Source organism: Dermacentor albipictus, chromosome 1 (genome assembly GCF_038994185.2).
Source record: "Dermacentor albipictus isolate Rhodes 1998 colony chromosome 1, USDA_Dalb.pri_finalv2, whole genome shotgun sequence".
Taxonomy (NCBI): Eukaryota; Metazoa; Arthropoda; class Arachnida; order Ixodida; family Ixodidae; genus Dermacentor; species Dermacentor albipictus.
The window spans coordinates 493,526,200-493,539,960 of NC_091821.1; the positions used below are offsets into that span (position 1 = coordinate 493,526,200).

General features: G+C 47.3%; 1 protein-coding gene across 1 annotated transcript in view; it reads right to left on the bottom strand.

Annotated features, from left to right (window-relative positions):
- Positions 1 to 682: 682 nt before the first annotated feature.
- The window catches only part of Nop60B (dyskerin pseudouridine synthase 1 Nop60B), a 77,053-nt gene continuing 63,974 nt past the window's right edge, over positions 683 to 13,761 (bottom strand). Inside the window, exons 12-14 of the mRNA XM_065445816.1 lie at positions 11,981 to 12,011; positions 3,963 to 4,046; positions 683 to 1,866 (exon numbers count right to left, since the gene is read on the bottom strand). Of these exons, the coding sequence (XP_065301888.1) occupies positions 1,795 to 1,866; positions 3,963 to 4,046; positions 11,981 to 12,011 (187 nt within the window). The 3' untranslated portion in view covers positions 683 to 1,794. The remainder of the gene's footprint in view (positions 1,867 to 3,962; positions 4,047 to 11,980; positions 12,012 to 13,761) is intronic.

Below are 13,761 nucleotides of genomic sequence, written 5' to 3' on the forward strand. Positions count from 1 at the left end.
GAATCAGTGCCCTGCGAGTTGTCTCTCGGACGAAAAGTCCAAACCAGACTGTCCATGCTGAAACCGTGCAGGATGAAAGTGTAGAAAAACAGAAGCTTAAAAAGTAGGCTCACGGCACATGCAAGGGGTAACAGCTGGGACATTACGCAAGGTGAAGAGGTATATGTCCATACTGTTTGCAACGATAGGGTGAACTGGTGGCCAAGGAAAATTGTAAAGACGGTGTCAAAAGTGACGTTCCTGGTACGCTTAGGTGGGGTTCTTAGTTGTTGCCATGCCAATCACTTAAGATGTAAAGTGGAATCGCCAATGGCTCCCTGGTTCGAAATAACCCTGTCAGAGAATGCAGGTACCCAAAGCAAGGTGCTCCCCGAAATTTTACCGAGGGAGGGGCCATTAGAAGCAGTCATGTCCACTCAGCAGGCGGCACCATTAGCAGATAGCCAAGCAACCGAACAAACTACCCCACAGCAGCCAGTCGGATCAGTGCCCCTGCAGTGATCCACTAGGATCCGGCAAGTGCGCAAAAGGTACAGGTACCAGTAGCCAAATAAAGGGAAGAAAGGTGCTGTATCTTGTAACCAGCAGGGGGCCACGCTTCTGGACAATCCAGCCACCAGTACAGTATAAACAGCCTACCCAAGCAGGGGGGCGTCTTGAGTTGTGATGTACAGGCCAGTCGTCGTCAATAAACCTCTTACGCAACTGTCGTCTCTTTAATAGCTCCATTCGTGCTTTTGATAAACGTTTCACAATGTATTATGCAATGACAGAAACTTGCCAACATTAAGAATTTTAGGAGGTGAACGTCACTTTATAACTGCGATAATGGCTGCTCATTATTCAATAACTATTTAATATTCCATTCGATTCTCTTGTGGCACCATTTGGTACTGTTTCAAAAATCACTATTTGTACATTCATAGCAAGCAGCACCACTGAAAACACCTATTTGTGATCTGCCCTGTATTTAGGATTATTTAGCTCATTCTAACATGCACTTCTTTTTCTTAAAAGGGGCAATCTGTACGTTAAAGATACGAAACTGCATTTGGGATGTTAGTAATAGCCCTACTGTTGAAGCCAGTTCAATTTCCACTGTACTCACAATACGACAACAGGGCAGACTTTGTGCGGGCCACTGTGCTGTAGGTAGGTGATGTTGATGCACTACTTTTATTATGAAAGTCTGCCTGAAAGATTCATTTTCTGTGCTAAGCTTGCCGCAGTCTTGTGTGGGTCAAAATAAGTACTGCCCTGAGAGTCTAGGCATGGGCCCTATCTAATTCGTGATTCGAACACAAACTGAATGCAGGACATGTGGCTTATAGGGATTAGGTGATACTGCCTCAGAATGACGATCAGCATATTGTAATTTCAATTATACAGGATAAACTCTGCAGCTTGCACTCTTTCATAATGCAACAATCAAGAACATGCTACATTTTTCTCATAATAAACTTCGGTCCATGAGTACACACTTGAGTACACATTGTTTCATACATTAAAACCCACAAAAAGGCTGCCGAATAGGGCAGTTTTCCCCCCTTTCTTTCAATTGGAGCCACAAGATAATTGGAACAATTCTGTCAGCCCTGCTGAAGTCACTTTTAACTTATGCCAACTGTATCCATGCGAGGCCAAGTTGATTTACAACTCAAAGCACTGAAAGCGCAATCAAATGAGTGAGTCAAGAAAGTTCTGCCTACATCTGCGAGTTAGGGGAAAAAGATTAATAATGAGTAGCACAACGTTCTCCTCCTCTGGAATTCATTTTGCATCTCTGTACTGGAATCACTCAGACTCGTCACTGCTCTTGTGCTTCTTCTTCTTCTTCTTTTTCTTCTTCTCCGCCTTGGAGGGGGTCTAAGGAAAAAAGAAACGGAAAGCATTGTCAGATCTTTGAACACTGGCTGAGGTGTATCAAGTAATAGTAATAAACACCAGCCACAAACACCAGCAGGAACCATCGACCAGACCACAGTTTCCATGGCCGCAGATGCTTCCAACACTTGGACAGCGCTTCCCATTCAAGGAAACTGTGTCTACATGCTATGTGGTGGTCGCATCTCGAGGGCATTAGGAAAAGTCTGAGCTGTTTTGCCCTGTCTCTTCTTTTTTTCTCATGTTTGTATGTGCCGTAGACAGTTCAACGAAGAATGCATGACCGAGTAGCCCGCCAGCAAACATTATTGTAGAGAAATAAAGCTTTGCTTTAGTAAAACAATTGTGCGCTTGAAGGCAGGTATTTGTTATAGTTAGGATATTTTGGTAACATTTGTTGTTTCATTTTTCACCTTCCCTGGGTAGCGGTAGGTGGTGTTTCAGGAAGGAAAAAAAAAGAATGCAAAAGAAAGCTTCATTTAAAAACAATATGTATGTCAAACAGACAGAAATACACACTAAGGCATCGTAGCCCCTTTATGCAACTTACAACAATGTTTTGCAAGAACTACCAAGTGCTTAACTTTTGCACTATGCATACCATGTAAAAATATTTCGTGATATAATCTGCATCTTCACCAGTTCTTAAAGAATTCTAGGACTGCATCTATATACACAAAGTATTTAAAAACGTTTGAACTCTCTATAAGAATTCTTTTCCCCCCCAAAATCAGGGGCATTCAGTTTTCTAGGAGGCATAAAAGCCCTGCTGAACATGATAATGGCTTGATTAATTGAAAGACAGTACAGTGGAACCCCATTCATACGTTTTCCACCGGACCAGGGGAAAAAAAATGTAACAGCTGGGAAAACGCAAAAGTGAGGAAAGCTCCGAAAATGAATGAAAAACGTGCAGCTTCAACTATAGACAATTTATTTCCACAGAGTGCGCTTAGGGCTTAAAAAAGTCTAGAATGGTGGCTTGCCGTTTCTTGCGCTCGCTAGAAATCACCACATTTCTCGATAGCCTGGAAGGCCACATTGCTGTCAGCGTCGCTGTGAGGTGCGACGTACCTGCGGAGGAAGTCCAGAGCCACGACGGCTTCTCCAAAGCTAGGATTTGGCAACTCCTCGGCATCATGCGGCTCGTGCTCCTCGTCGTCACCGCGCCACGGCAATGGCAACGGACGAAGAAATATCCGCGGGAAATTATGCCCTTTTTGATGTAATTACGCTAACGTGCTAACGATTGTTTAGTATTGCTGCGGAGCGCGCGCGTCCGAGCAGCCCGGTTGCGCGCGACGCGGCATGGTTTCGCGAGAAATGTAAACAAGAGAGGAGAGCTGGCCCGACAGGCAGGGCAACGCCATGAGCAACGCCAACTTCCGGCTTCACTTTAGCTTCACAAAGAGTGACGTCAGGGCCTCTCCCCAGTTTCCTTCCTCCGTGAGTCGACCCGTCCAAAAACCATGCGGTGACCGTTATCAGTGATGATAGTGAGACATACATTTTTCACAAATGGCCACTTAGTGGCGGCCTCTCGAACTGGCGTGCGGCTTCTTGCAGCCAGTTCTATAGCCAAGCCCGGCCAAAACTCGTCAAAAGCCCAAAACGGTTGAAGAGCGTTGCCTACTTTAGCCCAGGCGGGTTCGGCGTGCTAAGTTGCGGCGTATCATGCGGGAACGTTTTCACAGCTACTACGTAACAGCGGGGTTCCTTATACGTTGGATCCTATGGAAGCTATGCCGGGACCAGATGAAAACAACATAGCAGCCGGGAAAACGCAGCAGTGAGGAACGTAACAGCGGGTTTCTACTGTATTCAGTGTCCTAAAGCAACGCAAGGGCTACAACAGACATTGTCTTATTGATATTGATCATGTGAGCTTTAATTTTATTGCGTGCAGTCAATGTTCAGCACTAGTCTACAAGCCTTTTTACGGTGACCAAAGGGGGGGGGGAAGGTCAAACCTCTGACCTTGTGCCCAGAAGCACTGCCACAGTCACAGAGGCAGTGTGGCGAGCATGAAGACACAAAACAGCTCCAGGCACAAAGGCTGGTTGTGCAGTCACTCTCACCTGTTCCTCAACTTCGCTGCCACTCTCCTTTGCATGACTGGCCTGTGCATCTCCCGAGCCATCTTCAACTGTGCTGTGCTTCCGCTGCAACGTGGAGTCACAGTGCAACCTTACATCACTACACTACAGTGAAACCTCCTTATTACAAACACCACATTACCGCATTTTTCAGATTAATGAACATTTCAGAAATAATGTCACGACTTGTTATAGTTTGAATGTAAAACTGTTTGAGTACTACAAACTTCAGAAATACCTAGCTTTTCAGAATAGCTATCATGATTCAGTTTCAGTGTCATGTGCCCTTGTTACAACGAATTCTTATTCTGAAATCTGGGAATTCTTAGCTTTCATAGTATCCTTCATGGCAACACCCTACATACATCAGCCTCTTCTTTTTGTGTCCATTAGACGCACAGAGAAATGTAACCTTCATGCCTACAGGTATGCCATACAGCCTGCCCTTTCGGAATGGCATCGTATACATGTGCTTGTGTTTGGAAAAAGTGGCAAGCTGATGCAAGTCTCGTGCAGTGCTGCTACCAAACATCGCAGTGTGCTGCGCCCTGTGGGTGACTGAGGTGCTCAGTCTCCACTTTATTTGCACCCTGTTATAAAACCCCCTTCCTGGATGCCATGGAGTTCAAATTGATGAGACTGTCAAAACCACTTATAACGATCCCAGATATAACGGCCACACTGTAGTGCATTTATGGCGTTCTGACTCTGCCTATTGAAACGGTTTCCAGATACAGTCGATCCTGGATATATCGAAATCAAAGGGGATTGCCAAATACTAGTTAGATATATGAACAATTCGAAACATGAAGTATGCCTATCTAAATTTTATCTCAAAACAATGCAGGTCTCGGAACCTGCGAGTTTCCCAAGACCATGACCAGTGGGAACTTACTGATTTGCCCACAATATTGTAATGTGGCAGTGACGGTTGAGGACAACCTGTCCCCACAAAAACAGGCGACACTCAAAGCTCAATGAAAGTGGCGAACACAGTCGGCAATCGTTGAAAATCTGATCAGCGGGTCAAGCTTGTCGGCTTTTATACATAAGTCATCGAATGTTCCATAGTAATTGCTGGGATCCGCGTGTCTTAAACAAAGTTGTACATTATTCGCGTCGCGCACACATGCAATCAGATTACACAAGGTTCGGTGACAGACAGCGGATGGAACCATCGATGACCTTCTAGAATTCCTAGGTATACTTTGTGGCGCAAAATACATTTCTGGAAAAGGGACAGAAGAAAGGGAGACAGTGAAGCGCCAAACTACCAACTGTTTAATGACAGCCTGAACAAACGTAAGGAAGAAAATACAACTTCCGCTCATGCGCAGGGAGCCAAGGTGTGGCAGAACAACGTGGTCATGATAACATGCTTTGGATGAAGCACATTTCTGCTGAATATACAGTCAAACCTCGATATATCGAACACGGATATATCGAATTATTGCGTATATCGAACAATTTCTATATCACATGGAAAATCGCATGCATTTTTAATTCTTTATTTCGAACGGGGCCGGATGTAAAATGGATATATCGAACTCCGCCGCCCCAGACCAAGTGCGCTCTGTTGACAGGAGGCGAGCTTTCCCGCAACACTCTCGAAGATAGCGGCGGCGCGATCGGCGTTCCAGACTGCTGCGTACGACAGCTGCCCACATCGGTTGCGCCGAGGGCGCCATTTGAACGTAGCGGCGTACACACGCGGCGGCTTGGAGCCAGCACGGCCGCCTCGATCACGCGCGCACGGCGGGGCAAGCCGACTCGATCACGTGCGCACAGCGAGGCTTGCCCCCGCCGTGCGCCGGGGGGGGGCAAGCCTCGCCGTGCGCGCGTGATCGAGGCGGCCGTGGAGCCAGTTGGAGTGCTTTGTCGGTGCTGAGCCACACATCATGTGCATTGCGGACTTCGTTGGCGGTGACGACAGCACCGGAACAGTGGCGGAGTTAACAGACATGGAGATCGCGGCAGAAGTGACTGCTGAGCGGCCAAACGAAGACGCTGCCGAGGCTGATCCAGCAAGCGCTGATGTTGCCCCGCTCCCGACTGCAACTGAGGCTGTAGCTGCTTTGGCCGTTGTACGCCGCTACTGCGGCGCAATAGAAGGCACTGGACTGTCTCTTGTGAACCGTTTGGACTATGTTGAGGACGCCGTGGTCAAGCACGCGGTTGCCAATATGAAGCAGGCTACGCTGCTTCAGTACTTTCAGCGAACTAAATAAATACTATGTTTGAAGCTTCATGTGAACATCTATTGCGCCACGATTGGTTCATTGATTGATTTGCACTAGTTTTTGACGCGTTTTCTACGTGATTTTATATATCGAATTCTGGCTATATCGAACTATTTTGCGATCACCGCGCTGTTCGATATATCGAGGTTCGACTGTAATACGATAGATGTATCGCTGACACAATCAGACCCTTTCTTTTTAATATAAAACGCTTCCAACAACTCCCTTGCAGTTTGGTCCCTACTTCTGCCAAGAATCAATACTCTTTCAAAGCATGGCCTACAACGACAGGCTTTACAGTGCGCAGGAAGATGCGCGTTCTCATTCTTGCCGATGCTATTAGCGTGCTCCCTCAGTCTGTCATTAATACAACGTCCCGTTTGCCCGACGTATGACTTGCCGCAATCTAGGGGTATTTCATAGACCACCCCTTCAACGCAGCCTGTCATTGTAGGCCATGCTTTGAAAGAGTATTGATTCTTGGCAGAAGTAGGGACCAAACTGCAAGGGAGTTGTTGGAAGCGTTTTATATTAAAAAGAAAGGGTCTGATTGTGTCAGCGATACATCTATCGTATTATATTCAGCAGAAATGTGCTTCATCCAAAGCATGTTATCATGACCACGTTGTTCTGCCACACCTTGGCTCCCTGCGCATGAGCGGAAGTTGTATTTTCTTCCTTACGTTTGTTCAGGCTGTCATTAAACAGTTGGTAGTTTGGCGCTTCACTGTCTCCCTTTCTTCTGTCCCTTTTCCAGAAATGTATTTTGCGCCACAAAGTATACCTAGGAAATCTAAGCACCAACTTGCCCAAGAAGTCCTTTTGGACCTTCTAGAAACTTCCGATACATGCAAGTGCATCCTGCGCTGTACAATAACATTTGTTAGGTGGTGAAACATGGTTGCCTGATACAGATAAAGTAGAGGCGCCAATACCCCCCTCTTAAAGAGCATCCACCCGATGCTGCAAACAAAGGAAAGCAATAAACAAAAACACCCGTAGCAAAGAAAAAAAAAATAAGCAAGTTGGTCAGCATGCGCATAAGAGGGCTGAAGATGCACCACGTGGACCACTTCAGATCGTGCGCTGCGCCACTGTGAATGCGAAATGCTGTCTGGCCCGACCTCATAGTCCAGTTCGCCAATATGTCGGATGATCTTGTAGGGTCCAAAATAGCATCACAATAGTTTCTCACTGAGTCCTCGTCAGTGTAACCGGGTGCAAACCCAAACGTGGTCGCCAGGCTGGTACTTGATATAGCGTCGTTAGAGGTTGTAATGTTGGCTGTCGGTACACTGCTGGTTCTTGATCCATAGACAGGCGAGCTGTCAAGCTTCTTCGACGCGCTGGAGATAGGTGGCGATGTAAAGAGTCTCTTCATCAGTGACATGTGTGTTGTAAGTGAAGGTTACGTACGGCAGGACGACATCCTAGGTCTTGGCGTTGGATCACGGCTGCGTTGCGTTGACCTGTGGCTGGTACGTGGCATCGTCAGGTCATCTTCTGTCGGCGCATTCTTTGCTTCCACACTTCATAGGGACGGCGGCGTGTCGTTGTTATGTCGTCGAGATACAGTCGAAACCCGCGGTAACGAAATCCAGAGAGAACGAAATTCTCGCCGCAACGAAATATTTTCGGATCCCCGGCAAACAGCCATAGGGTCAATGCATTTCCTATCTCGCGGCAACGAAACTTTTTTTTTATAGCAATCTCTCATCACCAAAATTATCTGAAACGACAGTCCGCAAATAATCTACTCGTGTAACACTAGTTGTGTCCGGAAACTGCTCAAATGCATTTGTTGTGCGATTTATTGCATTAACTGCTGGCACAGCACACTTGCATGGCCACCACCATCATTGTTTACAATAAAAAAGCCTCGCACCACCTCTCGTGACAGACAGCGATGATGATGATGGTAGTGGTCGTTTGCCCGTCGCAACGGGTGACTGCGCAGTGTCCGGGCCAAAAATGCAATTAGCATATAAATGATACAAATAAAAAAGGACAAGAACCGTACGCGATCTCGCAATGAGCACATTTTCTTTAATCCTGTGTGCCATTACAGCTTGTGCTAAATGCGGAGCGAAACGCCTGCATGCGTGGCAGCGAAATCGACATCTACTACACGTGAAGGCTCCGATAACCCGGATGACGCTTAAGTATCAGTGGGCTTTGTGTACCACCACACATGGTCATGTGCTCAGTGTCGTTGGTGCTAGAGTGCGTCAATTGTGTGTCTCTGTGCCAATCGGACCCTTTGCTTTGACAGCCTGCCAAGATGCCGCCTCCAGCTAAAAAGAGGAAATTTATGACACTGCAGGATAAGGCTGCAATTATTGCCCAAGCTGAAAAGGGCAGGAAGAAAATGGATATCGCCGAAGAATTTGGAATTGCGTGCAGTTTGATATCGACGATCCTGAAAAACAAGGCCTCCATTCTCGGCGTGCTTGGAAATGGTGTGAGTGCGAAAAACAAAACGGTGAGCGCTGCGGCTTTTCCAGACGTTGACAAGGCGGTGTTTGCATGGTTTTGTGAACAGCGTGCCAACAAAGTGCCACTGTCTGGCAGAGTTCTTCAGCAGAAAGCGCTGGACTTTGCATGCATTCTCGGGCATGCTGATTTTAAGGCTAGCCCTGGCTTGTTGAGCCGTTTCAAAGCCCAGCGCGACATAGTGGCCAAAGTCATTTCCGGGGAGGCAGCAGCCGTCGACCCTTTGACAACGTCATCGTGGCTGCTGACCAACAAAGAAGTATTGGACCAGTACAAGCCCTTGGACATTTACAACGCAGATGAGACGGCCTTATTCTACGAGATGCTGCCATCGAAGACCCTGGCCTTAAAAGGCCAGAAATGCCGCGGGGGGAAACACAGCAAGTGGCGTGTAACAATTTTGTTGTGCACCAACATGGACGGCACAGATAAATGGCCACTGCTTGTAATCGGCAGAAGTAAGAAGCCCCGCTGCTTCAAGGGAAATCGTCGGCTGCCCGTACAGTACACCACGAACCTGAAGGCATGGATGACCCGGGCCATATTTGGCAGCTGGCTCGAGGCCTTCGATACGGACATGCGGAAGGAAGGCAGATCGGTCTGCCTTTTTTTTGACAATTGCAGTGCCCATCATGTCGATGACGTGGAACTGGGAAATGTGCGCTTGGTTTTTTTTCCACTGAACTGCACTTCCGTGCTGCAGCCGCTTGATCAAGGCGTCATTCGTAGCGTCAAGTGCGCCTACAAGGAGAGGCTGATTCAGCGTCTGCTGCTGAACCTCCAGTTGAAGCGTTCTACCGTAGTGGACATGTTCATGGCGCTGAAGATGATGGCCGCCGCATGGGTTGCGACGTCGCCAGCCGTGATAGCTAATTGTTTTAATCATGCCGGCTTCATTGCCACTCGGCAAGCATCATGCACTGATCCAGTGGCATCGCAAGAAGATTCGCCTGAAGGTGCACTAGTTGACAGTGCTGACGGTGCAGTGCCGCCATCGCTGGCCCACGCATGGGATGAACTTTCTGCCGTGACAGATGGTGTTCCGGATGGCCTCAGCATCAATGAGTTCGTTCATGTGGATGAAGGTGTTGTCGTCCATGAAGAGATGACTGATGAGGTCATCATAAGTAGCGTTTGCCAAGGTGGCAACGACCACAAGACACCAAATCAAGAGAGGACTGCGACCGCGCGGGATGTGTTGAATGCCTTCGATGTAATTCGATCATTTTTCGGTGAGCATGATGACGACGTGGCAATGGACCACTTCTTGCAGTGCGAGTTGAGAGCAGTAAAATTGCTACAAGGCAAGGCTCGGCAAAGTAAGCTGACCGACTTTTGGCAATAGATGTTTTTTTTTTTTTTTGCAAGCCAATTTCCTTCCCTGTCTTTTCTGCCTCATTCTCGCGCTAACGAAATTCCCAAAAAAGCGAAATGTTTTGCTTTCCCCGGCGATTTCGTTATTGCGGGTTTCGACTGTAGTCTCTTCGGCGTCTTCGGTGGGGGCGGAGGATCTTCGTCAGTTTGACGAACAGCAACCGCACCTCCATCAGTTGCTGCTTTTAGTTTTCCGGATATGGGCTCGCAGAGTGGCCCCGGGCTGGGCCAGTGTATGGACGGCGCTGTGGCAACAGGGAGCGGCCTGGTGATGGTGAACAGGACGGTCGTCGAGAACTCCACTGAATGGCGGCGAGGTAGTCGGGGAGGTCACATGGGCGCTCCCCAAGCTGTTGACGGCGAACCCTCGGAGTCCCATCTCCCGGTATGGGCATCGGCAGTACACATGGCCAGCTTCTCCGCTGTGATAGTAGAGCGGGTGGTGGCTGGGGGATCGCCAAATGTTAGTCTTCCTCGTGTAGCTGCGCTGAGCGACGGGTGGGTGTGCTGGCGGCGGTGGATGATGAAATGGTGGCATTACAGGGCCCTGGCACGATCGTGCAGGGGGACCTTGACAGCGGCGGCTTAGGTCATCGTTTCCGGCTGGGGCTGTGGTGATGACGGTTGCACTTCAGTAACCCCAAGTGACTGCTGAACCTCCTCTTTGACAATGTCGGCGATTGAGGCCACTTGAGGCTGCGACCTAAGGAAGAGATTCTGCAGTTCTTTGCGTACGACCGCTCTGATGGTCTCTCACGTGCCTTTACTGCCGAGTGAAAGAACATCAGTGTAGTTTCGACAATTATACTGCCTTGTCAGCATATCGAGCGTCTTCTCAATGGTTGTTGCTTTGGAAACCAATTCAGCAACAATCCTGGGCGAGTTATACGCAACCCGCCCAGGACTGTTGCTGAATTTCGAGGCTTTTCTTTTGAGGAACCCGTATGTATGGGTTTCCTTTGTAGCAATTGCTACGATTGGGTGAATGCCTCATTTTCTGTTAATTAATTACTTCTCTCCCCCTTGCGGGTATACACAGAACTATTACGTGAAACTCTTGCCCTTGCTTCAAGTTGTTGACAAATTCGACTTCGCCCTGCGATCTCCTAGCCGCTTGGTTAGTTCAGATGGTAAAGCAGCTGCCCAGGAAAGGTGGTGGTCGCGGGCTTGTGTCCCAGGACCAGGACGAATTTTTCTTCAACTGTGAGGTTTTTCTTTCTAGTAACTTGTATGGGTTTCCTTTGTAGCAATTGCTACGATTGGGTGGATGTCTCACTTTCCCTTAATTCATTCATTTTTTAGAACTTCCGGATTTTTCTAATGTCTTCGCGGCCCCTAGGGAGTCCGAAAAATCGGGCGTTAGCTGTAAGTCACAAGCTCTCGAATAAAAAATAGCGGCTACGCTTGTCGTTTCGAAATGACAGGTGATCAGCAGCAGGCACCATTTTGAAATAGTTATGCAATGCCACATTTCATTTTTTAGACAGATGTTTCTGCCCACCTATGAAAGCTTGCAGTTTAGGCGCTCCCTGCAGAGTCCAAAATACTGATTGGCAACTGTGGTTATACATTACCATTTTCATTAGAATGCCTTTTAATTCCAACATGATGGTAACAACCAACTGTACATGTCCCACTGATCTCAAAGTAATGGGGGTAGTATTTTCTGTAAGCCAAGGACACTGCCAAATAATGCCACGAATGTCTAACATGCACTGGGTTTAAGCCAATTACGAAGTGTATTCAGTTCTGAACGGGTACATGGATTTCACAGTTGCTGATTCACTTAATAATGAGAAGGGTCAGAGCAACAAATCACATGCAAGCAATGCTTTGCATGGTGAGCAAGAGTTCAAGCTTGTGGGTAAGCAACTGAATGAAATGCACTCTCACCTTCTTGTTGCTATCATGGCCACTACCCGCTCTGTAAACAAAGAAAACAACACGTTGTACACAAAGTGTCAGCATTCATAGAAGGAACAAACATCCACAAGCAAAAGTGGCTTCGTATAATTTTATTTTGGCCTGTCAGAACAACCCTAAAACACACTAAAATCTGATTCCCCCCCCCCCCCCCAAAACAAATCATCCCTGTATCGTGCAACTAAAAGCCACTTTTGGCACCTTTAACACTGCAGTGGACACTCATTGTGAATTCTGCTGCCGTATTCAGTAAGTTTTCCACAGATCACAATTTCTGACTGATTTCTCAGACCAGAAGAGAACCACAGAGATGTCAAGAAAACACACACTCATTAAAAGACAATGACCTGCAGAATTAATTTCACATGGTAGGGGCCTTCTTGCTTAATCTTCCACGTAACTGCAAGCAAAGTCTTTTTTATGAGAACTGTAATAAACACTAGACTGTTCTGAATATCCTAAAACGCCTGCCACAAAACACAAGAAATATAGCTGTACAGCACAGTGCACTTAAAACTAAGGGTGTGCGAATATTCGAAAATTTCAGATATTACTGGATATTATATTTTTAATATTTGTATTCGATGCAAAAAATATATTCAAAAATGTTTGAATATTCGGTTGGACACAAATATTCTAATCAAACAGAAATATTGCTGGCTGTGCGGGAGCAAACATAGTTCTTAGCATTCGTTTCCATCTGATCTAAGAATTCTGTGACGATTTCGTGCTGCTAGCTAAATTTTGCCTAAAAAGCAAACTTTGCCACTAAACGCCTGGACTTTGCAGAAAAGCCAGCCTCTACGTAGCAAGGGGCATGAGTTTGCGGACAGAGAGCGTACACTTTTATGCGAAGCATATTACGAGGGCTCAACCCAGCTCCTCAGGCGCGGCGGTGACCATGAAATCACGTGACACCGTGACGTCACGACAGAGGAGAAGTGGCTTTGGCTCAACGCTTGCAAGACGGGCTGGGTGGGAATCGAACCAGGGTCTCCGGAGTGTGGGACGGAGACGCTACCACTGAGCCACGAGTACAACGCTTCAAAGCGGTACAAAAGCGCCTCTAGTGAATGCGGTGTTGCCTTAGAAACGCGCTGTTTCTAAGGCGTGCGTCTCTTGCTCAGGCGCACATTTCGTTGCCGCGCCGAACGCTGCTTTGCTCGACGCTCACCGCGTCCAATGCGGGGCGCGTAGTCGCTGCCCTGTAGCCCATTGTCTTACACCCCTTGGCGGGTCGACGGGAACGCTGTCGCGTTCCACTCTTGAAGGCGAAGAAGTAATGCATGAGTTGTTTCTTCGTCTAGCCGAACCAAATATAGCCAAGCAACAGCAGTTCACCAGGCTAAACAGTGGTTCAACAACTAAAATAAAGGCTAGTATGCTTCGCATCCTGGGCTTAACCTTACCTAAGCCACAGCCATTTTTTCTTCTTTGTTTTTGCAGCGCCACCCTTAATTCTGAACTTATTGCTTGACTGCAAGTGCGATGAGTGACGACTGGCACAGGGTCAAATACCTCCGAGTTAACGGGCATTTGATACATATAGTACAGTAACGCACAGGCTGGCGAGGTCAGCTCGAGGGAATTAATAAACTTTACAAGTTAACATGAGCCAAACACACAGTGTTTACATATAACGGCTTACTAGTCTAGTTTTTTTAACAATGACAATGCAGTTGCAATGTTCCAACATAACAAATTAACCCAACTTTTGCATAAGTGAATGTGCACACCATTATTCGCCATTT